We start from the raw sequence: 26,798 nt of genomic DNA, 5'->3' as shown, positions 1-26,798 counted from the left end.
GGAGGCTGACCAATCTTGAACTGCTGCTTTTCAGGTCGGGTGGAAGAAGCTGTTGGAGTAACTGTGTCCCAGATTGAGATGGCCGGGATGCGTGAGTCAGAACTTCTGAGCCTGTGGCGAGATTTGCAGGGGCCAGAGAAGAAGCTGATATCTCAATTGCAGGAGGCTGAAGAGACTGCAGGAGCAGTGCAGGCCACGTGTTTCCATTTGGAGAAGTTCAAACAGCAGCTACCGATAGCAGAAATGAGGACGAATACAGATTCGATGGATGATGTGCTAGATGTGTGGTACATGCTGCCTTTTGCTGACTTTCCCTCGATTGAGGACGAGACCTTTGGCCCTTCTCCCACTGAGTCATGTGTAGTGGGGAGGGTTAGCTGTGTGCAGTGGGTGGCATGAGTGAGAGGTTGAGAGAGGAATTGGTAGCGGGCCCGAGGTATCCCCAGTTGTGTCCGAGCCTGAAGGGTTTAGGTGAGGGGGTACGGAGGTCTCAGAAGGGTTAGGGAACTCCCAGATAGTTGGCCTATGTAGCGCCTGAGGAACAGGGCATGAGGTTTACTGTGTGGGGAGGCGATGTCACTGTTTGTGCTTGGGTTAGGGTGTGTTGTCAGGAAAGGTGGCGAGTTATTTAATAGTCATGAGGACATGACTTTTATTTGGTGGGGGGAGAGTGTAAAGGGGATTTCTTCTTTTTCTTTGTTACTGTGTATGTAATCAAAATGGCTTCTTTATTTTGTTAAAAGTAGGAATGCTTCTTTGTTGCGAGAGAGTGCTGGAAGCTTGTTTGGATTAAAATTTACTGATAATGAGAATTGTATTCCTTTGTAAACCAATTGAGATTAATGTTGTTCTTTCTTCTGAGTCTGTAAGCTATTGTTGGCGGGCTTTTGGGGAGATCGACGCGAGGGGTTGAGAGAGATAGGAGACGATGCTGTAAACTGGGCGAGGAACGGACCTAAAGCAGGGGTCCAAGGCCAGGAGGTACCCCGAGGAGAGGAGATGAAGCTAGATGTGCTTGGTTGACCACTTCGGATGGTCCTATGCTGCGAGTCGAGGAGATCGAATGGTGGCCAGAAGACTTCAGTAATTGAGCTCCAACGGTTGTGCACGAAGTGGTTTGGACTTTGATAAGTTTGGCGCCTTTTCTTTATTTTTTTTCTTCATATATACTGTATCGTTATTAATCACTTAGTTATAGTAACCTTTATATATTGTACTCATTTAATCGCATATGGTGTACTGTCTGTTTTTGGGGGAGGTGGGGACATCACACAGCATCCACACAAGCTGATTACCTAGTTTGGCGGGGCCAAAGGCTGCTCCCCCTAGACGAGAACGAGCTGAGCGAGCCTGAGGCGACCCAGGGGGTTACATTTACAGCCTTGGATTATAACTTGAAGACAATTGAATAATTCTAGAATGCACTAGCTGTGGTAATTATAGAAATAAAAGTTTTATCTTAGAAAGGTTGTTGGATCCAACCTGATGACATGGGCATTAATGTCTCTAACCTATGGAAATTTCTCCTGCTTTCCCATCACTCTTCCATTCCCCAATCTGGCTCCCCGTTGCCCCTTCTTTTCTCCTCACCTGCCCATTACCTCCCTCTGGTGTCCTTTCTCCTATAGTCCACTGCCCTCTCCGATCAGAGTCCGTTTGCCTTTAGCTCTTCCATCTGTCACCTCTGATCTCTTTGTCTATCATTACCCTTCCCCAACCCATTTACTCTCTCCCTCCCCTTGTTTCACCTATCATCCCCCACCATTGCCCTTTTGTTTATCAAGATACACCACATGCATGTGTGCCAATTCTCCATCCATAAGCATATAACTGGAAAATATCTTGCTAATGTTCCACCTAATTGCAGAAACGATACATGCATCCAAAACCACTGATATATTGCATAGTAGCAAAAATGAACGTTTTAGCATTTATCAAATAAACTTCTCAATGTTTTCATGATAAAAGTCGGTTCTAATGGTGTTCAGCATTAAAAAATATATTTTGATTTTCTAAAGTCTCAAAAGCTCTTAAAACATTTTACATATATTTTTCAGTTTGTTATCTTAATAAATTTTACTTCTAAATTTGATTCTCATTTATGTACAAAGCCCACAACTAACATGCAAAATGAATTTAATATTATTACTCATCTTGCAAGATGTTGTTAGAGATTCAGTGTAGAATTTGCAGGTGTCACATAACTTGGATATGTTCTTTATCTGACAGTGTGGAAACAAATAAGCACTTATGAATATATACTTTTCCGCCGTGAACAGAAAGTGTCGAAAGTTTCACCACAAAATGATCATGACATAGAAGCTTTACGATGGAAGTCTAATCAGGTAGCAAGGTGTCAGTTTTCTATATGTGATACGTGCATTTTATAACTTCTGATACTGTCCTGCGCCTGTTCAGAAAACTTTGCTTTATGTTCTCAGATTAAGCTGATTAAGATATTGACAGTGGATTGTGAATCTTGAGAGAGTGGCAGAAACAGGAAGTATTTTGTATGTAGAGAAATGAATAGAAGTTAATAGATTCTAACTAATAAAATGACATGGGCTGGAATTTAGGATATAAATAGTCTAGGAAGATTTGAGTAAAAGTAAAAAGTGGTAACGTGGAGGTCTACTAAGCATTGAGACATCATGCTAAGAAACATGAAAACATGTAGAGTACATCTGTGCTCCAGTATTGGACAATGAGGAAGGTTGACAAATGATTCAGCAGGATCTTAACCAGTCAGGAATATTGTCAGAGAAATGATGGGTGGACCTTCAGCTGGACCTCTGTGAGGTGCTACACTTTGGGAGTTTGCACATAAGATGAAGGTATAGAGTTTTTAGGAGGATTCTTAACAGCATTGATTTACAGAGGCATTTTGGAGTATGTTCATAGCTCCCTGAAAGTGGCACCTATCGTAAGAAGGCGATAAAGCAGGCACGACATATTTGCCTTTGTCAGTAGTGGTGTTCAGTGTAAAAGTGGTGAAGTCATTTTGCAGCTGGTGTGCTACAATTTGGAGATTTGTGTGCAGTTGTGCTTGCTTCATTTCAAGAAGGATGTAGAGGCTTTGAACAGGGTACAGAAGAGTTCACCAGGATGTTGTCTGGATTAAAGAGATCAGCTGTAAGGAGAGGATAAACAAGCTTGGACTTTTTTATTTGTACTGTCAGAGGCTGAAGGGAAGACCTGACTGAAGTATGTGGTCTGAATGGAATGACGTGTTGGTATGGCACTGATGCAAAAGTGTTGCATTGTATCTTAGTACATGGGGCAATAATAAATCAATTTCCAATGTAAATTTGTGAAGCATAGATAATTTAGATAGTCAGAAGCATAAGGGAGGTCTACAGTTGCTAGAAATCCTGAACAACTGATGCACCATCAATAACTCTCTGAGACGTGAGGCGAGATATCGGCTGGAAGAAAGAACAAGCAGCAATTGACCACCATGCTACATCCTGGAGACTGAGGGCAGGTCTCAGGCCTCAATCACCTTTATACCAGGGTCTGTGGGAAGAGCCACGGTCAGTGGGAGGAGCCACAGGAGCAGTCAGCGGGGGGGGGGGGGGGGGGCGTGTCCAGACAGGTATATGTAGTTCACCACGACAACACACAGAGTTCTGGAGGAACTCAGTAGGTCAGGTGGCAGGTATAGAAGGAATTAAACCGTCAACATTTCAGGCCAAGACCCTTCAACAGTCTTTGTTTCAGAGTGGAAATGTTAAATGCTAAGGGGGATAGCTTTAAGGTGATGGTAGGGGTGGGGGGAGGAGAGTTCAAAAGATTTTACATGGCAAGTTTCTTGTACAGTGGTGAGATCAGCACTGAGATTGTGGTTGAATAATAAATTTAAGTGATGTTGACTGAGGAACCATTAGAGTAATTCTCTTTTACTTCAGGGTATCTCTATCAGGTTTCAAAGGGTGTTGATAAGTTGCTGTATAAGAGATGAGTGTTGATTTTGCCCGACGCTGCCTCCCTAGGCCTGAGTCGACATAGTAGTAGTAGTTGATTTTGGGAAAATAGCCGGCTAAATTTGTTGCTTTTTAGATTTGCTTAGTATGTGTATTAGTGACCCACAGTATCAATGCCAAGACTTTTTTTAATATGAGCATTGGTGCAAGTGAAGATGATATGTTTGTTAATGGCCATATAAGGACCATGTTAAGAAAAGATATTAGAGTATGTCCTAAATGATACAGTTTTAAGGGGATGAGATTGGCAAACATATTTAAAGGTGATTGTACAAAAAGATAAAATCTGAAACAGGTCTATTTGTCACATAAACCCTCTCCACTCTGCAGGGGTACCTGCAGGTCCTGTCTCAGTGTCTGCCAAAGCTGCAGGCCTCTTTCTCCTTCACCTACCATGGACCTGTCCAACATTTCATCCTCCACCATATCCATGCCTTCAACTGCCAGTTCTTTGCCTTCCTCACTTCCAGGAAGGATCAGATCTCCGTACTCCAGACCGCAGATCCCGCTGACTCAGACCCCGGTTCCGACAGCCCTGGACACCTCCATTCTGGGGATACAATCCTCGCCAACTCCAGCTCCAAAGAACCCGGGCAGCACCAGACCTCAGACTCCACCACCAACTCCAGTTCTAACAAACCCAGGTGGCACCAGATCTCAGACTCCACCACTCCCAACTCAGGTTGCAACAAACCTAGACAGCACTAGACCTCAGATTCCACTACCAGCTCCGGTTCCAATGTACCCAGGCAGCACCAAACTTCAGATTCCACCACTGCCAACTCCAGCTCCAACAAACCTAGACAGCACTGGACCTCGGAGTCCACCACTGCCAAATCTCAACTCCAGCTCCAACAAACCTAGGCAGCACTGGACATCGGAGTCCACCGCTGCCAACTCCAGTTCCATGACCCTGAGCAGCACTGGACCTCAGACTCCACCACTGCCAGCTCCAGCTCCAACAAACCTGGGTGGCACTAGACCTCAGATTCCATCACCAGCTCCGGTTCCAATGTACCCAGGCGGCACCAGACTTCAGATTCCACCACTGCCAACTCCAGCTCCAACGAACCCAGGCAGTATCAAACCTCAAACTCCACTGCCAACTCCAGTTCCAATGAACCCAGGCAGCACTGGACCTCGGACTCCACTGCCAACTTGAGTTCCAACAAACCCAGGACCTTGAATTCCACCTGGCTTGACCTTTTCCCTTTTCCTTCCCTACTTTTTCATTCTGGCATCTTCCCGCTTCCTTTCTAGTCCTGAAGAAGGGCCTCGGCTCGAAATATCAACTGTTCGTTCATTTCTGTAGATGCTGCTTGATCTGCTGAGTTCCTACAGCATTTTGTGTGCGTTGCTTTGGATTTCCAGCATCTGCAGAATTTCTTGTATTCACTATTTACATTACTTGTATTCCTTGAAAACAGTAGAATAGGCCATCTGCTTGAGACGTCAGTTGAAAGTAAAGTAGAAGCATCAATGGTTAAGAATTGAAGAATAAAAGGTTTTAATATTAGAGATCAACCATTTAAAGGCAAGATAAAAAGTTTCTCTTGTACAATCTGTAACTCAGTTTAAAAGTAAATTGGATAAGCTTCTTGGAGGAAGTGGCCAAAGGAAATTAAACAGAATAAAAGTAATTTTCTCTATCTGAGGAAGCACTATCATTGGCTGATATTGTATGATGTACTTTTATTTTCAGATTTTGGCTATTGATAAAGCAGTTATTGGTTCTGAACTTGATATTTAATGTTCAAATATTGACAGTTACGTTCCAGTATAACAATTTGAATTGGACAAATTACTTTTATCCCCTTTATGCCATTTCTAAAGATATGGTGAAAATATCTTTAGATATTGGTGAAAATTCAGTTTCAAGGGCAAATATTCTTTAATCTGGACAAGTTGCACCCAATGTCAGCCCTCCACACATGTGCGTCTTCCAGCAGAGCTTCTTACGATTGAAAGTTTAGCTTTGAGCTTAGCAGGCTTGGTTTATGACTTAACAAATTTGTACCAATCCTAGCATATATTTATCATTAAATATTAAACAAAACTGAAATTCTGCCATCTTTATCTTTAATTGTATAATCATTAACCTTTGGTTGTACTGATGAAACGTTTTGCTTCCATCCCGAGAGACCAGTAATGAAAAGCTGATTGGCAAAAATGTGTGTTTCTACCTGGGCCACTTTGAAAGAAGCATGTCTATAGTGAAGATTGTATTTTTTTTTAAACGGAAGCTCAAATGGTATGGTAACCCTTCTGTTTTCCAGAATACTAATAATGCGGCATCTCATCAAAAGGGTAATACTCACGTTCACTTTGAGAGCACCTCAACAGATGGGTCAGTAACAAATGAATAATTACTCGTTCTAACTTGTCTCAGCATCCAAAGCTAAATTGATAATCATTTTAAAAGAAGTGTTAGAGTAAGTCCATAAGATAGCATTATGTTAATTTACAACATTAAATCAAATCCATTCAAATTAATTTGATGGCAGAGGAGAGGGAACTGTTCCTGAAATGTTGAGTGTGTGTCTTTAGGCTCCTGTACCTCCTCCTGGATAGTAGCAATGAGAAGAGAGTATGTCCTGGGTGATGGGGATCCTTAATGATGGATGCCTCCTATTTGAGGCATCACGTGTTGAAGATGTCCTCGATGCTGGGGAGGTGAGTGCCACATGATGGAGCTGGCTGGGTTTGCAGCATTCGACAGCTCTTTTCAATCCAGTGTAGTGGCCCCTCCATATCGAACATATACCACCAAGTTGAGTCTTCATGTACAATATTTATTTATACCAGCATGCAACATCTTAATTTGCTCACATTATCTAACTATAACCCTGCAGTTAGATGTATTATTGAAATTGGGTGTATATTTTTTACAACAAAATATTCTTTTAAATAGGCTTGTTGGAATTCAAGTACATTTAACTCTGAGGACATGTTTATAGTGAATGCCTGATTCGGTATACAGGATAGTCCTTAGATCAATATTGGTACTGGGCCAGGAAGCAGATATTTTTTAAATTTGGAGATGTTAGATGTTTTCTGCAATCAAAATCAGTTATAAAAAATATACTGGGAACCATGGTAGGGTGTAGGAGAACTGATTTTATTCTGTTTCCTAAGTGCTTGAGATTTTGCGTACATCAGAAGAACAATACAGTGAGATACCTAAATGGGAAGTGATAGAAATGGCAAGATAGACTTTTGTAGATGGGAAGAGAGAAAACTCGGAAACACCAACCTGTTAGCCTAACATCAGTAGTTGGACTCTATAATAAAGCTTGTGAGATCGAGACTCAGAAATACTAATAGCATTGAACAAAGTCAGCAGCAAAAGAATGCTTGACTGATTTATGCTTATCAGTAAAGTTAGACCAGACACAGGATTGAATGTGTCAGGTTACATGTTTACATAGATAACCATCAGACAACAAGGTAAATTTATCTGTCATTTCCCTCTTTACTAGTGTGAAAAATCTTGCATCTTACCACTGACTGTCTATACATCACTTTGTTTTACTTTGTATCCTATCATCTGTTTCATAGGTCAACATCAGAGTATCGCCAGGACATTGTCATGATAGAGGATGAAAGTTTCCCAACAGTTGCTTCTAGTTGTAATCAAGACAGAAGAAAGAAGATTTCGCAGGTAAAGGAGGCTGATGCAGAGAACATTTCGAAGTATTTATAATTAATGAATTCAGGATAGATCTTCAGAGATATTGATCAGAATCAGGTTTATTATCACTGGCATGTGTTGTGAAATTTGTTAACTTACCAGCAGTTCAATGCAATACATAATACAGAAGAAGAAAAAAATAATAAAATAATAATAAATAAATCAATTACAGTATATGTATATTGAATAGATTAAAAATTGTACAATAACAAATAATATATATTACAAAAAGTGAGGTAGTGTTCACGGGTTCAATGTCCATTTAGGACTCGGTTAGCAGAAGGGGAGAAGCTGTTCCTGAATTGCTGAGTGTATGCCTTCAGGCTTCTGTACCTCCTACCCGATGGTAACAGTGAGAAAAGGGCATGCCCTGGCTGCTGAAGGTCCTTAATAATGGACGTTACCTTTCTGAAACACCGCTCCTTGAAGGTGTCCTGATTTCTTTGTAGGCTAGTACCCAAGATGGAGCTGACTAAATTTACAACCCTCTGCAGCTTCTTTTGGTCCTGTGCAGTAGCACTCCCGAACCCCCCGTACCAGACAGTCATGCAGCCTGTCAGAATCATGTTACATCTATAGATGTTTTTGAGTGTATTTGTTAACACACCAAATCTCTTCAAACTCCTAATGAAGTATAGTCGCTGTCTTGCCGCCTTTAACGTATAACCATATAACAATTGCAGCATGGAAATAGGCCATCTCAGCCCTTCTAGTCCGTGCCGAACGCTTACAGTCACCTAGTCCCACCGACCTGCCCTCAGCCCATAACCCTCCATTCCTTTCCTGTCCATATACCTATGCAATTGTTTTTTAAATGACAGTATCGAACCTGCCTCTACCACTTCTACTGGAAGCTCGTTCCACACAGCTACCACTCTGAGTAAAGAAGTTCCCCCTCGTGTTACCCTTAAACTTTTGCCCCCAACTCTCAACTCATGTCCTCTTGTTTGAATCTCCCCTACTCTCAATGGAAAAAGCCTATCCACGTCAACTCTGTCTATCGCCCTCATAATTTTAAATACCTCTATCAAGTCCTCCCTCAACCTTCTACGCTCTAAAGAATAAAGACATAACTTGTTCAACCTTTCTCTGTAACTTAGGTACTGAAACTCAGGTAACATTCTAGTAAATCTCCTCTGTACTCTATTTTGTTGACATGTTTCCTATAATTTGGTGACCAGAACTGTACACAATACTTCAAATTTGGCCTCACCAATGCCTTGTACAATCTTAACATTACATCCCAACTCCTGTACTCAATGCTCTGATTTATACAGGCCAGCATACCAAAAGCTTTCGTCATCACCCTATCCACATGAGATTCTACCTTCAGGGAACTAAGCACCATTACTCCTAGATCACTCTGTTCTACTGCATTCCTCAATACCCTACCATTTACCATGTATGTCCTATTTTGATTATTCCTACCAAAATGTAGCACCTCACACTTATCAGCATTAAACTCCATCTGCCATCTTTCAGCGCACTCTTCTAACTGGCCTAAATCTCTCTGTAAGCTTTGAAAACCTACTTCATTATCCACAACGCCACCTAGCAGAGTATCATCTGCATACCTACTAATGCAACTTACCACCCCATCATCCAGATCATTAATGTATATGACAAACAACACTGGACCCAGTATAGATCCCTGAGGCACACCACTAGTCACTGGCCTCCAACCTGACAAAGTTATCCACAACTACTATCTGGCATTTCCCATCCAGCCACTGTTGAATCCATTTTACTTCTTCAATACTAATACCTAACGATTGAACATTCCTAACTAACCTTCCGTGTGGAACCTTGTCAGAGGCCTTACTGAAGTCCATGTAGACAACATCCACTGCTCTACCCTCATCAACTTTCCTAGTAACCTCTTCAAAAAATTCAATAAGATTTGTCAAATATGACCTTCCACGCACAAATCCATGTTGACTGTCCCTATAACTTTATAACTGCATTGATATGTTGGGACCAGGTTAGATCCTCAGAGCTCTTGACACCCAGGAACTTGGAACTGCTCACTCTATGAGGATTGATGTTATGTTGTGCTGACTTCCCCTTTCTGAAGTCCACATTTAATCCTTGGTCTTACTGACGTTGAGTACAATGTTGTTGTCACAACACCGTTCATCCACCCTCCTCGTCACCATCTGAAATTATGCCAACAGTAGTTGTGTCTGCAGCAAATTTATAGATGGCATTTGAGTTGTGCTTAGTCACACACAGTTGTGGGTGTAGAGAGAGTAAGCACGTATCCTTGAAGCACACCATTGTTGATTTTCAGCGAGTGGAGATGTTATTTCTGATCTGCACAGACTGTGGTCTCCTGGTGAGGAAGTTGCAGGGGGAGGTACTGAGGCCCGAGTTTTGGAGTTTGTTCATTAGAACAGAGCGTGCTATCGATAACATTGAGCGCTGAGCCATAATCAATAGATAGCAGCCTGAGCTAGGTATTTCTATTGTACCAAGAGCCAGGGAAATTGCATCTGCTGTAGACGTATTGTGGTGATAGGCCAATTGTGCTGGATCCAGGTCCTTGCTGAGGCAGGAGTTGGTTCTAGCCATGACCAAGCTCTCAAAGCACTTAATCACAGTAATTGTGAGTGCCAATGGGTGATAGTCATTGAGGCAGCTCACCCTTCTCTTCTTGAACATTGGTGTGATTATCACCCTTTTGTAGCTTGAACCAGTTTGACTATTCTCCTCTGACCTCTCTCATTAAGGTGTTTTTGCCTGCAGACCTGCTGCTCACTGTATGCTTATTGTGTTTTGCACCGTTCTCTGTAAATTCTAAGGGCTGTTGTGTGCGGAAATCTCAGGAGATTAGCAGTTTCTGAGAGATGCTAAACCACCTCATCTGGCACCAACAATCAATCCATGATCAAGGTCACTTAAATCACATTTCTTGCCCATTCTGATGTTTGACCTTAATAACAACTGAATCTCTTGACCACGTCTGCATGTTTTTATGCATTGAGTTGTTACCACATGATTGGCTGATTAGATATTTGTATTTACGAGCTGGTGTACAGATGTATCTAATAAAGTGTCTACTGGACGTAATTAAAGTAGTACTTTGCATGTGAACAGCTCTGTCAGTTTCTGAATGAAACGTATATATCCTTCTGGCAGTATTTTACATTCGGTGAATAACTGATATGAATCTTTCTGTAGTTGAAGGAAAAACGAAGACGTAAAATGTCTGCACGTAGATTTAAACGCACGGCTGCAATCAGGACCAATAAAAGACCATTTCGACCTTCTCAACTACCACCAGGTAAGGGTTAAATAGTTACTACCTGAAGTAAAGTTTTAAAAAAAGTTTGTACTTAAAACAAATTGAAGGGATTGTGAACTTTTATAATGTCCTAATAGCCTGATTTTCTAAATTTTCATAATTTGAAATGAACTAATCTATTTATCAAAAGAAGAACATTTGTTTAAATGGTATCAACATATTGCGACAAAGTTAATGTAAAAGTCATAAAAACACAAAATGCTGGCAGAACTCAGCAGGCCAGACAGCATCTATGGGAGGAGGTAGTGACGACGTTTCGGCCCAAAACCCTTCATCAGGAGTGGATTGAGGTCTCAGCCCAAAACGTCGTCACTACCTCCTCCCATAGATGCTGTCTGGCCTGCTGAGTTCTGCCAGCATTTTGTGTTTTTATTTATTTCCAGCATCTGCAGATTCACTCGTGTTACCTTTTAATGTAAAAGTCTATTGATTTTAGTTAATAGATAGCTAAAGCATCATATTTACTGCACTTTATTTCAGTCTTCTGAAATATATTCAGCTATTTGAGTCACGTTGATTTTCATCTTGTGCTGAATTACTCAACTAGTTTCTTTCACTGTAGTTTTATTGACTTGCATGCATTGTAGGTAAGGGGCAGGGCATAAGAAATCACTCTGGCTCCCCACATTCCAGATAGTCCCTTCTCTTGTACCTGTGCCATAGTCTCCCACCCACTGCTGGAAGCTTTTCTATTGTGACCACTTTCTCCTCGGGGTTTTGGGGCATTCCTGATCGTTCTAATTGTAGGTGATCTTTGTACCTTGAGTTGGTACAGCCAGCCACCCCTGTAGGGTGTAGGTCGATTTTAAGAGGCAGTTTTGTTTCTTCGATTCATCCTTTTAATCAGCCCTGATGCTTTGGCCGTCATGGAGGATGTGATACACTGTTGCTGGTGGTCCAGTCTTTCAGGCTCTTGTTATTTAGAGATACAGCACGGAATAGGCCTTTCTGGCTCAGCAAGCCGCACCAACTAGCAACCCACTGATTTAACACCAGCTTAATCACAGGGCAATTTACAATGACCAATTAACCTGCTAACTGGTACCTCTTTAGACTGTGGGAGGAAACCAGAGCACCCTTGTCCTACAAAATGAGACCCGGTATCCGATTGTATATCCTGCGGGTCCCCAAAACAATGCAATCCCTTCAGCGTATGGTCCTAATCAGACTCGAATATGTGTTAGCCATGGTGAGCAAGTATTTACATAGTTACTGCTGTGGCAGGGCTTCGATATAATCCATCTGCCACATTAGGGCTGAACCAGTTTCCCTTTTAGTGTGGTGGGAGTAGTGGTCTTTCAGGGAGAGCTGTCTTTTTAACCTGCTGCCAAATGAAGCCTGTATCGACAGCTTCCTTTGTTACGTCCACGGGTTGCAAGCCCATTCAGTGGTGTCAAGTGACCAGCCGTGTTCCTTTTCCCCAGGCACTCAGCAAGATTCATTAGGCCATACCCTTATTCTCCTTTTGTTTGGAAAACCCTATCTCATTTACCAGAGTGACTTCGTTAGTCAAGGGGCTGTCATTAGTGCTTTCCATCAACATGGGAGAACACCTTCATAAATAGGGGCATCACAGCATGAAAATTCAACATAACCCCTTTGTGCAAAAGATCACATCTGAAGTATAGTATTCAGTTTTGGTGACTATGCGAAGGCCTTCAAAGGCAAAGAAGATTTACTGGAAAATTTCCAGGAATGAGTGATTTTTGCTTCAAGATGAGATAGGAGAAGCTGGAGTCATTTTCCTCACACTAAAGAAGATTGACTGGATATTTGATGGAGTTGTACAAGATGATGACCAGTTGGACATTTGTTGGACCTATACAAGACTATGACCAGTTAGAGATTTGATGGACCTGTATAAGACAATGACGAGATGGACATGTTATGGAGCTGTACAAGACTATGACCAATTTTAGGTTAAAACCAAGAAAAGCTCTCTCAAATATGACTTAAGGATCTTATTTTTGGAGGGGTTGGTTGGAACCCAGAGATATAGTTGAAGTGAAAGGGAAATACAGTAAAGGAGAGGTATAAGGAGAAACACTATTACACAGTGAGAGACAGATCTGGAACTCTGTGCCTGAAAGAGTCCTAGAAGCAGGAACAGTCAGGGATAAGAGAAATGGAAATGGAGAAAATAATTTTCATAGCTCGGGGGAAAGAAGATAGTTTGGGACCAAATGAGTTGCTCTTTGGGTACCCACAGTGGGCAGTGTGCTGAAAGGCACACTCCTGTGAAGCAACTGATCTGTGATTCTACAACAAGCCAAGGGGGGAAGGGAGGGAGGGAGGGAGAGAGAGAGAACTTTGACAGCTCAAAGCATTGATATTAGTCATGGAAAATTGAATACAGAGATCCTCAAGAGGCTAGACTTAGAAGAGTGCAGATATGGTATATTATTCATGAGATTGCAAGACAGAAGTGATTAGAGGAATATGAAAAACAAACATTTATGAAATTGAGATTTTGCTTTACCATAAATCAAGAAGCCAGAGTAAAGGATGTATAAAATATAGACAACAGAATTCTGAATGATTATATTTATGGAGAAGAAAAGAAGAAAGACAGGCCAGGAATTCTTTGTGCTTCATCAAGTGTACAGTTAACAAAAAAAGAGGTTTGAGTGGTAGAGCTTTGGCAAGGATGAGGGGATGTCCATAAATAGAGGGGAATACAGGAGATCTTACTGATGACACGCACAAGGCCAGTCTATTAATTTTGAGAAAGTTTAGGATCAAGAGAAGTTGTCAAGCGGTAAAGCTGAGGCTGTCATTTCAAATAATGTTGACAAGACGATGCACATACAGGGAGAAGGGGGAGATGTGATCGGCAGAGGTAACGGTGCAAATGATGCAAGTGCTGCACAAAATTCTACTGCTGATGGCAGTCTGGTGAGAGCAGGTGAATGTGATTCCATTCATCCAGAAAACACTGAATAGATATAGGAAAAGGAAAGTGGAATCAACATTGAAGGTTGCAGACAAGTTGAGAAGGAAGGACACAAGTCCTTGTTTCAATCAAATCGGATGATAGTAGTGATCAGAACTTTAGCAATAGTGTGGCACAGGTGGGAATTTGATTTGGTGGATAACAAGATCTAAGTGAGATCGACAGAGATGTAGGAAGCCCAAATATCCGCATAAAGTTTGGAAAGGAAAGAGCAACTGGAGCTGAGGTGTTCGACAAAGAAAGAGTGAGGGACTTGTAGTTATGAGTATCATGTTTTAATAAAAGAGCGTTGTAGCTAAGGGACCAGAACTATCCACAAAAGACCAGCACTAGAAGCAGGAAGGGTGATTCCATATTTATGAGTTTACAGCAAATAAAATCAGAGTGGGAGATGCACTGGGGTCCCACACCACCCAGGTTCAGAGTGGGAGGTGCACTGGGGTCCCACACCACCAGGTTCAGAGTGGGAGGTGCACTGGGGTCCCACACCACCAGGTTCAGAGTGGGAGATGCACTGAGCTCCCACACCACCAGGGTCAGAGTGGGAGGTGCACTGAGCTCCCACACCACCAGGTTCAGAGTGGGAGGTGTGCTGGGGACCCACACCACCGAGGTCAGAGTGGGAGGTGCGCTGGGGTCCCACACCACCAGGTTCAGAGTGGGAGGTGTGCTGGGGACCCACACCACCAGGGTCAGAGTGGGAGGTGCGCTGGGGTCCCACACCACCAGGTTCAGAGTGGGAGGTGTGCTGGGGACCCACACCACCAGGTTCAGAGTGGGAGATGCGCTGGGCTCCCACACCACCAGGATCAGAGTGGGAGGTGCACTGGGGTCCCACACCACCAGGGTCAGGGTGGGAGGTGCACTGGGGTCCCACACCACCAGGTTCAGAGTGGGAGGTGCTCTGGGGTCCCACACCACCAGGGTCAGGGTGGGAGGTGCACTGGGGTCCCACACCACCAGGTTCAGAGTGGGAGGTGCACTGGGGTCCCACCCAGGTTCAGAGTGGGAGGTGCACTGGGGACCCACACCACCAGGGTCAGAGTGGGAGATGCGCTGGGCTCCCACTCCACCAGGTTCAGAGTGGGAGGTGCGCTGGGGTCCCACACCACCAGGTTCAGAGTGGGAGGTGTGCTGGGGACCCACGCCACCAGGGTCAGAGTGGGAGGTGCGCTGGGGTCCCACACCACCAGGTTCAGAGTGGGAGGTGCGCTGGGGTCCCACACCACCAGGGTCAGAGTGGGAGGTGCACTGGGCTCCCACACCACCAGGTTCAGAGTGGGAGGTGCACTGGGCTCCCACACCACCAGGTTCAGAGTGGGAGGTGAGCTTTGGTCCCACACCACCAGGTTCAGTGGGAGGTGCGCTGGGGTCCCACACCACCAGGGTCAGAGTGGGAGGTGCGCTGGGGTCCCACACCACCAGGTTCAGAGTGGGAGATGCGCTGGGCTCCCACACCACCAGGTTCAGAGTGGGAGGTGCGCTGGGCTCCCACACCACCAGGTTCAGAGTGGGAGATGCGCTGGGCTCCCACACCACCAGGTTCAGAGTGGGAGGTGCTCTGGGGTCCCACACCACCAGGGTCAGGGTGGGAGGTGCACTGGGGTCCCACACCACCAGGTTCAGAGTTGGAGGTGCACTGGTCTCCCACACCACCAGGGTCAGAGTGGGAGATGCACTGGGGTCCCACACCACCAGGTTCAGAGTGGGAGGTGCGCTGGGGTCCCACACCACCAGGTTCAGTGGGAGGTGCACTGGGGTCCCACACCACCAGGTTCAGAGTGGGAGGTGCACTGGGGTCCCACACCACCAGGGTCAGAGTGGGAGGTGCGCTGGGGTCCCACACCACCAGGGTCAGAGTGGGAGGTGCACTGGGCTCCCACACCACCAGGTTCAGAGTGGGAGGTGCACTGGGCTCCCACACCACCAGGTTCAGAGTGGGAGGTGAGCTTTGGTCCCACACCACCAGGTTCAGTGGGAGGTGCGCTGGGGTCCCACACCACCAGGGTCAGAGTGGGAGGTGCGCTGGGGTCCCACACCACCAGGTTCAGAGTGGGAGATGCGCTGGGGTCCCACACCACCAGGTTCAGAGTGGGAGGTGCGCTGGGCTCCCACACCACCAGGTTCAGAGTGGGAGATGCACTGGAGTCCCACACCACCAGGTTCAGAGTGGGAGATGCGCTGGGCTCCCACATCACCAGGTGCAGAGTGGGAGATGTCTATAAGCTCTTTTTGCAGTTGAGGATGAAGGAGATAGTTAAGAGGGGTATAATAAGACAACTTACACAGGATGAAAACAGTTGAGGTTATCCTTACACCGCAGAATGATTTTTGGAGTAGTGACAAGTTTTGGTAGCTACACAGAGGGTGAAATAATTCTGCATCTGGTTTAACCAGATCAGATGCTAAATGGCTAAACGTTTCCACCTCATCCATTAAGGATCCTCAATATGAGGTGAGGAGTGCTGTGCCAGGCCAGGGTGAGGGAAGTAGTTTGAACAGGAGGGAGGCAGCAGTACTAAGATGTTGCAGAACTGCTGTAGTGAATGGAGATTGGACAGGGATCTCACAGATGGAATTAGGATTGTCCTTATGAGGATGAGTTTCTTCCTCTGCACTTCTGTGGCTTTGGAGGTGGCCAATGAACTTTTCCACTGATGAGGCAGGTAGTTTGTGAGGTGTGCTCCTTCCACTGCTACTGCTGGAACTGCTGAGTTTCTCCAGCAGTTTGTCTTTTGCTTTGGATTACAGCATCTGCAGTCTGTCCTGTCTCCAGACGAGAGCTCTGAGTTCAGTCATTTTCTGTTCCCGTTTAGTGACAAAACTCTAAAGTACTGTTATGGTACTATTATAGGTTCACCAGTGAAGGGCAGAGTTGATTGGGATAAATCAGTTCCTGCCCTGCAAACTAATTTTCATAGCAGAACCTGAAAGTGAGATGGGGAAAACCAGACAATCAGCATCAAGCCTGTCAGCGGTGTAATCTGTGACTATCGGGGCTGCGGTTATTTGGTTTTCACTATAGCATCAGGTGGATGATGGCAAGTCAGTCACTCATTTTCTACCCGATCAATGAACAAACAAAGCAGGCAGCCTTGAATTGGGTGCTGATTTACAGTTTCTAAGGTCCAGTCTCATCGCTGACGTTGTGTGCTTTTCCATTATGACAGATAATAGGCTTCGTCGTACAACTTAATAAATAGTCAAGCAGGTTTGTAAAATAGTCTGCAAATGATTACTACAGAATGCAGTTTTGCATGTCATTTTTCAATGATGTAATATTTGTCAATGTTCAGAAAGAAGTTTGTTATCACTGATGTATGTCATAAAACACATTCTTTTGTGGCAGCAGTGCAGTTGCAAGACATAAAATTGTTACTAGTTACACTAATAAAAAGTGCAAAAGAGGAATAGTGAGGACCGTTCAGAAATTTGATGGTGGAGGGGAAGCAGCTGTTACTAAAATGTTGAATGTGCTGGCAGCAATGAGAAAAGTGCATGTCCTGGATAAGGAGGCTCATTAGTGATGGATGCTGACCCCACCGTTTGAAATGGTGGGCAGAGTTGTGCCTGTGGAGCTGACTGAGTCTAACAGCCCTCTGCAGCCTCTTTGAGTACATTGGAGTCTCCACACCAAATGGTAATGCAACGAGTCAGAATGCTGTCACTAGTAATTTGCCAGAGTCTTTGGTAACATTCTTAATCTTCTCAAATTCCTAATGAAGCATGATTGCTGGTGTGCTTTCTTCATTAACTTTGGGTCCAGGATAGATCCTCTGCAATACTGACACCACAGTGCTGGAAGCTGTTCACCCTTTCCACTGCTGGTCCCTCGATGAGCACCGGTGTTTGTTCTCCCTTTCCCTGTCCTGAGGTCTGCAATCACTTCCTTGGTCTCACTGACATTGAGCGCAAAGTTGTTATTGTGACTCCACTCGATCAGCTGATCCATCTCACTCTTGTACACCTCCCTGTTGCCATCTGAGACTCGGCCAACAACAGCGGTGTCATTAGCAAATTTAAGGATGGTATTGGAGCTCTGCCTGGTCACACAGTCATGAGTGCTGAGAGTAGAGCAGTGGGTTGAGCATGGGGTTATTACAACCATTCAGCACCACTTACGAATAAGCTGGATGAACTCAGCAGGTCGGGCAGCATCCATTGAAATGAGCAGTCAACGTTTCGGGCCGAGACTGACTTTCAGGACTGAAGAAAGAGGGGGCAGGCGCCCTATAAGGAAGTTGGGGGGAGGGTGGAAGGTGCCAGGTGGAAAAACCAATCAGAGGAATGATCAAGGGGTGGGGTAGGGGAAGCAGGTAGGGGATAGGCAGGAGAGGTGAAGAAGGAATGTAAGGGGAAAGCACTATGGGTAGTAGAAGAAGGCAGAATCATGAGAGAGGTGATAGGCAGCTGGAAGAGGAGGCAGAGTGAAAGTGGGATGGGGAAAGGGAGAGGGAGGGAATTACCGGAAGTTGGAGAATTCGATGTTCATACCAAAGGGTTGGAGACGGTATATGAGGTGTTGTTCCTCCAACCTGAGTTTGGCGTCATCATGGCAGTAGAGGAGGCCATGTATGGACATATCCGAATGGGAATGTGAAGCAAATTTGAAGTGGGTGGCAACCGGGAGATCCTGTCTGTTGTGGCAGACGGAGCGTTGGTGCTCGACGAAGCGGTCCCCCAATCTGCGTCGGGTCTCGCCGATGTAGAGGAGGCCGTACCAGGAACACCGGATGCAATTGATGACCAGCAGACTCACAAGTGAAGTGTTGCCTCACCTGGAAGGACTGTTTGGGGCCCTGAATGGTGGTAAGAGAGGAAGTATAGGGACAGCTGTAGCAATTACGCTCGCATGGATAAGTACCAGGTGGGAGATCTGTGGGGAGGACCACAGTAGTTTCCTGATGAGGAAGTCAGGAATCCAGTTGCTGAGAGAGGTGCAGAAGATCAGGTTTTGAAGTTTGTTGATTAGTATTGAGAGGGAGATGATGCTGAATACTGAGCTGTAATCGATAGACGGCTTTCTGTTGTTGGTATTCCTGTTGTCCAGGTGGCCTAAGGTCGAGTGGGAGAGCCAGTGCAGTTGCATCTGCTGTAGATCTGTTGTGGTGGTGGGCAAATTGCAGTGGGTCCAGCTCCTTGTGCAGGCGGGAGTTATCTCTAGCCATGACCAATCTTTCAAAGCACTTCATCACAGGAGACGTGAGTGCTACCATGCAGTAGTCATTGAGGCAACTCACCCTGCTCTTCCTGGACGCCAGTACGATTAATGCCCTATTTAAGCCTGTGGCTGACTGTAGCAATGAGAGGTTTGAAGATGTCCTTGAACACTCCAGTCAGTTGGCTGACATAGGTTTTCGGTATCTTGCCAGGTTCAGCATCGGGGCCAGACACCTTGTGTTTTATTTAATATCTTTCTCTTGTTTTATGGAACATATTTTTTTCATGGTTACCCCGATGTTTCAGTTTTGTGATCTGTTTTACTTTCTCGTTGTCTCATCTCCTGCATCTTCTCCACTTGTACCCTGTTTTGTGGATTCTTTTGGAGCCTTTAAGTAATCTGAGACGAGCTTCAAGGAAGAAAGATAGTGGGAATCTTGCAGGCATGGACCTTTTTTGAGAAATAAGGCATGGGGGATTAGGTGGGGTGGAGGGCCCAGGTGGGCAGAGGCATGAACATATGACCCATGTACTCAATCTTGACCATCATTATCCCCAGGCCTGAGCATAATCATGCCAAATCCTGAAGGTTAAAGCTGTCATGTCGACATCCTTGAGCTTTTCAGCCATATACTATATCAGAACAAGCACAGCTTTAGTGCAAGATTTCTGTAGTACCTCAGTTGTGTCTGCGAACTTTGCGGTGATTTGCCCCACTAATATGATGAGCTGAACTCTGAGGCTTTGGGCCTATCCGGGCTGCTCTGGAGATTTGGATCTCGGGACTCGGTTTGGTTCAGAATGCTGCTGTTGTTCCTCGCTTCCATTGTTTGCATGATTTGTGTTATTTTTTTCTCTGCACATTTGGTGGTTGGTCTTTACTTTTATTAAATTGGGTTCTTTCAGGTTTCTTGCTGTGTGGCTGCCTGCAAGCAGACAATTCTTAAGTTTGTATTATTTATACGTACTTTGAATCTTTAATTCCACTTGTTTGTTCCATTCCACAGCTCTCGCTGCTGCTATTCGGAGTTCAGTGCTCTCTGTCCAATCCTTACCATCGATGGATTATCTGTCTGCTTTATCAGTGAGCGCTGTCCGCTCCGTGCGGGCTGCAGGACCTCCGGCTGAGTACCGTTCAGACTCTGTAGAGTCTGAATGAAATCCCGGTGGTCCAGACAAGACTCGGCAGTGCAGCAGTGGCCATGCAGACCAGCACAACCTTCCACAGCACAGAGAAATTTTGGAGATTCTCTGCAGACTGCTATTTCTAAAGAGCGCCACAACAAAAGACCAGATCAGCCAACTGAAGCAAAAAATCGAAAGGCTTGGATCCAAGCATTGAACAGTTTTCCCGCATTTAAGGCCATTTCTTAAATGGAACTGCTTCTCAGGGACTGGTTCAGTGTGATGATTTTTAAGTATCACATCACATTTTAAGTACCCTCCATTAACAAATTGTTCATTGTGACAATCTGAGGGGAAGAAAACATCATTTAACAGCTTCTTTTAAACACTTTTCCTAAAACCACAGCATTTATTTTGTGTGGCCTTGGCAATCTTTTAATGGCAATGTGACATTGCTCTTGTTTTATTGAAATTTTATTTCTATGTTATTTAATAGTTAAACTCTTAAGTGCCAAAAGTATTATAGATACAATTTTAATTTTTTTAAGACTACAACATTGTTTCTATACTAAAATAAATTGTTTTAAAGTATACGTACCTCTTGTGAAATTTATTTAAACATTACTGCGGAACACTTGCATCACTAAAATGCCATGTCGTATACACATCATTATGGTTATTTCTATTAAGCCTCCATACTGGAAGACCAATTTAACACCTTCATCTCCTTACCGTACACTGAAACCTTTTCCTCTCAACTCAGTTTGCAGACATTAGTATTGCTCCATCACAAATGGTGGTGCACCTCAACAGAAAGGCAGCCAGCACTCCAAGATTCCACTTGTGGAACTAAACAAGGCCACGTTGCTGAGATCAGAGCACTGCAAACAACAGCCACTGACTGTCTCCTAACAGTAGCAAACATATATTCTAGAAGTGAAGCATCTGTTTTCTGCTGCATTAATTATATTCCTGCAAACCCAGCACTCTTGTCTCATAGTAGGATGGAGAATGTGTGGGGATTAACAGACCAAATCAAAACAATAATGGTGAGAGAAATTCCAGCCTTGTGTCCAATTTATTGGAGGGCTGTCTGGAACAACAACATGAATAAAATATAAACTGCTCTAAATTTGTTACAAACCATACAAAGAGGATGTAACTCATTTATCCCGGTAGAAGCCTTACTAAGCCATTGTGATACACAGTGGCTTGGTTTCCTTCCTGTTACGAGCATTCTCGTTTTCATTTCACAACCGAGTGGCAAGGTAGCGTAACGGTTAGCGTGTTGTTTTGCATCGCCACAGACCCGAGTTCAGTTCACGATGCTGTATGTAAGGACAGTGTGGATTTCCTCCAGTGGCTCTGGTTTCCTCCCACGTTCCAAAGACATACAGTTTATGAGGTTAATTGGTCACATGGATGTAACTGGGCTGTGCAGGCTCATCGGTTGGAAAGGCTGTTACCGTGCTATGTCTCTAAATCTTTTTTTTTAAAAATCTAAATCTAACGACGTAAGCAATGCTTGATCTCAAATGTTTCTTAGTACCTGAAGCATTGAATCTGTTTCTCCACAGATAAGACCGTAAGACACAGGAGCAGAATTAGGCCGTCCAGCCCATCGAGTCCACTCCGCCGTTCCATCATGGCTGATCCTGAATTCCATTCAACCCCATACACCTGCCCTCTCACCATATCCCTTAATGCCCTGACTGATCAGGAATCTATCAACTCCTGCTCTGAGTATGTCCACGGTCCTGGCCTCTACTACATTCTGTGGCAGAGCATTGCACAGATTCACCACTCTTTGGCTCAAAAAAATCTTCCTGTTCTAAAAGGTCACCCTTCAATTTTGAGGCTATGCCCTCTAGCTCTGGATACCCCAACCACAGGAAACATCTGCTCCACATCCATGCTATCTAGTCCTTTCAATAGTTGGTAGCTTAACCCCTTCATTCCCAGAATAATGCTGCCTGACCTTCTGTATTTCCAGCGCTCTCTGTTTTCATTTCAATTTTGCAAAAACAGGAGATTTTTTGCAAATGGTCCTGTTGTGATTGTAGCAAAGAAAATCAAACTTTTGACTATATCATCAAAGCTGGCTTCCTAGATCTTTCCCAGATCTCATGATCAACATTAGGCAAACCAGATCTATGTTGTTATTATTGTCCGATAAGAAAATGGGAAGAGATCTAGTTATGGCTCTTAACAACTATGGATAGTGCCTAGCCTGATGAGGAATTAGGGAAGATTTAGCTTGCTATACCACAGGAGATTAAGCTGGGCAGATCAGAAGAGATCTGGCTTCCTTGCTGAAATCTGTGCTGCCTTAACAGCTCTCAAGTGGTGGTGGATATTCTGAAATTTGCCTCTGTAGGATCAAAGGGGCAGAAAGGTAGGAGAAATCAGACAGGGTTTTTGATGTGCGCTCAAACTCCTCCTGGAAATGCATGTGTGATGTCAGATAACAGCTTAAATAATAACTGTTGGAGGCCAAACTATGTATGAACAGAACTAAATTAATTGGTAAAACAATTAAAGGGTATTAGTAGAAAAGTTTGAGGGTAGGAGACCTGGACTTAGAATAAGTAACCTACAGGCCAGAGCTGCCGAACTGAAAAGTGAATTTTGGATGGGTATCTCTTTTACAGTGGGATAAATGACCAGACATTTCTGTGAACCATTCAGATAGTGGAACCGTTATTTTAGCAATCCAGAGTTCTGTTACACCAGCCCAGAGATGCTCGTTTCCAGAGTAATAGACCATGTGTTCTGCACATAACAATTATTATCTACTGTTTGATTTCTCAAAATGCAAGTGGTAGTTTGCACTGAAGTGTCGGGAGATCAGAATCAGATCTATTATCACTGACAAATGACGTGAAATGTTTTGCTGCAGCAGGGCGGCAGGTGACATCAGACAAAAGATCTTCCCCTGAGCTGCATGCTTGTACACTAAATGTCTGTGACTCGAGTACCTGTGTATCATTAGAGTCACCCTTCAGTGTGGGAAGTCAGCGATCCTCCCAACAAGTACTGACTCTGCTTTGGCAAGAGAGCATGAAATCTATTTAAATTCCTTTGCAAACAGGCCTCAATGACCCAGTTATATAATAATGGTCAAAGGAACTGGCAAATGTTTTGAATATCCAGCCTGAAGGAAGCCCGAGTGTACAGTTACCTTGACACCCACTCGCAATATGGTCCCTATGTTTGTAATTGTGTCGGTCTGAGTCAGCAGTCACCTGTACATCCTGCAGCAACAGGGTCCCTGCGCCATCTAGTGGTTGCAATCGTGTTTACAGTAGGTGGCAGCTTCCAGTGAAGAGATTCCGCACAATTCACCCACTTGTCACATGATTGATTGAGAAAAGGATATTAGTTGGATATAGAGTTCCAATATGGCAGTGTGGTCAATAATACACATGATCTGTCTACTCTGCATATATCGAACAGACATTAGCTGTGATTCTGGCATCACAAATATGTGCAGATACACTTGTGCTACAAATATGTGCTACACTTCAAACCTGTAACACTATAGGTGTTATTTCGGGTGCACTTTACGCTGTATGATGCACTTGCTACCCGACCTGGCTGTCTCCAAAGATCATTGCAAAGTTGAATAGTTGGGTTATAATGCCCTTGTTATTGCTGTGCTCATCTTTCTGCCTTAGTAAGAATTGCTGTTGACCTTCTATTGACAGTGATCAACACATGCAATGCCCGTGGAGATGGCTGAATTCAGACATTATTTAAGCTCTAAGCCTTGTATGATTTATGTGTTGTTGGCAACACCTCCACAAATAAGATCCTTTGGGATTTTTTGCTGCATCACTTTGATAATTAACCATGTATGGCAACATGTGTTGAGCAGTTTCATAGTAATATTCAAACTATTTCAGCATTTGAATCTAAAGCTGTTTCAGTTCTGTGAAGAAATTTCTTCTAGTGCTTGTTAGAAACTAGGTTAAATTCAGCACTCCTGAAGTTCCAACATAGCTTATTGAAGCTTCAAGTGATAGCTAATGAACTGAAGAGCAACTAAATTTAATATTAATGTACAGCTCTGCCCCAGTGCATCAATGAGACTTCTATGTAACTAGTGTAAGTGGAATTTTCAGTGCGATGACCTGATTGTTGCAGGCAGTGACACATGTTGCAGTTCTGTAAAACACTGGTCGGACTATTGTGTTCAGTCTGGCTACCTGATTATAGGAAGGATGTGGAAACTTTAGGGAGCGTGCAGGGGAGATTTACCAGGATGCTGCCCGGGTTAGACAGCATGTTTTAAGAGGAAAGATTAGTGAGCTAGAGTGTTTCCTTTAGGAGAGAAGGGTATTGAGTGGTGAATTAATAGAGGTGTAAGAGATGATAGAGGCATAGATCCGGTGGACGGCCAGAGATTTTTCCCAGTGCAAAAATGGACAATGTGAGGAGGCATAATTGTAAGGTGCTTAGAGGAAAGTAGAGATGGGGAAGGGGAAGATGTCAGAGGAGGGTAGGGGATGTATTATTACACTGAGAGTGGTGGGTGTATGGAACCCACTGCTAGATGTGATGATGGAGGGAAATTTAAAAGACTCTATAGTCCTATAGACTATGGTCCTATAAAGTCTTAAAAGACTTTATAGGACCATAGATGAAGGAAAATTGAGAGCTATGTGGGAGGGAAGGGTTGGATTGATATTAGGGTAGTTTAAAAGCTCCACACAACGTGGGCTGCACTGTTCTGTGTTCTATTATTGCTCTTGGAAGAAGTTTGCTCTCAAGGATCGACCGAGTCTGTGATAGGGATTTTGCTTTTTCATTTGATTTCATCCCTGACGTCAGTTGCTGAAAGGAGTGCTCTACATGGAGTTTGCACCGTCTCTGTGATAGCGTGAGTTTTCCCAGTCACTCGGGTTTCCTAATGATATGGTACTTGGTACATTGATTGATTTCCGCAGCTAGGTGGAATTAGGATAGAGTTGATCAGCGTTTAAAGAAAGAATAGTTAAAGGGGAAACATGGGGCATTATCCATGTTGTAAGAAAAATGAGAAGTTCACAGTAGTCCTGCTGACGATTTGGCAGAGCAACTGATGAATAATTCTCACAGGCAACTAACTAGGAAGTAAAAATTATACTTTAACTTATCAATCATTTTGCAATGACTAAAGTAAATGTTAAACTGTGTTCATGGATGAAAACTACAATGAATTCTCAAAATTCTTTAAACATTTTGAAGTAGTTATGAAGGATTAAACACATGTAAAATTAGTATATTGACCAAAGGTTTCCAAGCAGTAATTATGCCTTAGCAAACCATTGAAACTTCAGTTACGTCTTATACAGAAATCACAGTATTGCAATCAGAATCGGGTTTATTATTACTGTCCTGTATGATGTCAGATTTGTTGTTTTATGAAACTTAATGTTTGAATGATTGATCTTCTTGTCAATCAACTGATTTCACATTTCACCAAAGAAATTCCCAACATGACACTCAATGGAGAAACAAGAAGTTGCCCACAGCAGCTCCTGTCTTCTCACATTCAGTTCTGCAAATGCCAAGTCATTCAGCTGATGTTGGATTTTCTCTTTGTAGTGGTGAGTACTGAATTCACACTGTAATCTTTATCGCAAACCTTGGATGAATTCAAAAAGACCATGTTGTACCACAGAATGAATACACAAAAACAATGGAATGGAACCAGACCTTGTATCCTTAGTGTTATTTCTAATCCATGTACTCATCTGTTTCTTATTACAAAAAGGAGTTTTTCCATTGACAAGACAAAGAGCGTGTGAAGTGTCACCTATGTGGGTAGGAAGGAACTGAACCGGGGGAATAAAACTGAGTCAAGGTCTTCTGATATGAGTTCAGTAGACCCCTTGCACTGGTCGTCTCGTTTTCACTACGGATGTCCAGTCCCTATACACCTCCACCCCCCACCAGGAAAGCATCAAAGCCCTCCGCTTCTTTTTGGACACCAGAGACAACCAGTTCCCCTCTACCAGCTCTCTTCTCCGTCTTTCTGTTTTTCTCACTGTGAACCTTTGTCTTGTACTTGGTGCAGAGTGTAGTGGTTAGTGCAGCTCTTTACATTACCGAACAGGATTTACCACTCCCTGTAAGAAATTTATACATTCTCCCTGTGACCATGTGTGTTTCCAACAGCTGCTCTGGTTTCACCTCACATTCCAAAAAAAGACATAGACTTAGTGTCTGCTATGATCATTACAAAAAGCATGAAATACCACAAACTGTCATTATGATGTCCGTTTTCTAACAACCTTCACAGCTTTAACCATGAGCCATAACTCTGCCTTCTGCTCATTTGTGCTTATCTTTATTGAATTGAATAAAGTCAATCAAACATTCACCCAGTCCTAAAGGAATACTTCAAAGTTCAAAATAAATAGTACATCCTTGAGATTAATCTTGTTGCAAACACCCACAAAACAAAGAAACACAATAGGATCCATGGAAAACCATATAAAACTAAGATTGGCAAACATTGAATGTGCAAAAAAAAACAAATCATACAAAAAAAAGCAAGTAAACAAATACAGAGCAACTCACTGGAGAGAGTCGGCA

General features: G+C 43.7%; 1 protein-coding gene across 2 annotated transcripts in view; it reads left to right on the top strand.

Moving 5' to 3' along the window:
• Window positions 1-20,809, top strand: part of LOC140740545 (palmitoyltransferase ZDHHC1-like) — a 49,461-nt gene extending 28,652 nt beyond the window's left edge. For both annotated transcript variants that reach the window (XM_073069797.1, XM_073069796.1), the window contains exons 7-11: window positions 2,230-2,345; window positions 6,260-6,330; window positions 7,542-7,644; window positions 10,855-10,957; window positions 20,099-20,809. In XM_073069797.1, coding sequence (XP_072925898.1) covers window positions 2,230-2,345; window positions 6,260-6,330; window positions 7,542-7,644; window positions 10,855-10,957; window positions 20,099-20,250 — 545 coding nt within the window. In that variant the 3' untranslated portion in view covers window positions 20,251-20,809. The remainder of the gene's footprint in view (window positions 1-2,229; window positions 2,346-6,259; window positions 6,331-7,541; window positions 7,645-10,854; window positions 10,958-20,098) is intronic.
• The last annotated feature ends 5,989 nt before the right edge of the window (window positions 20,810-26,798 follow it).

This window comes from Hemitrygon akajei, chromosome 17 (assembly GCF_048418815.1).
Source record: "Hemitrygon akajei chromosome 17, sHemAka1.3, whole genome shotgun sequence".
NCBI lineage: Eukaryota > Metazoa > Chordata > Chondrichthyes > Myliobatiformes > Dasyatidae > Hemitrygon > Hemitrygon akajei.
Note: the sequence above shows the minus strand (reverse complement) of the source record. Positions and strands in the feature narration are given on the sequence as shown.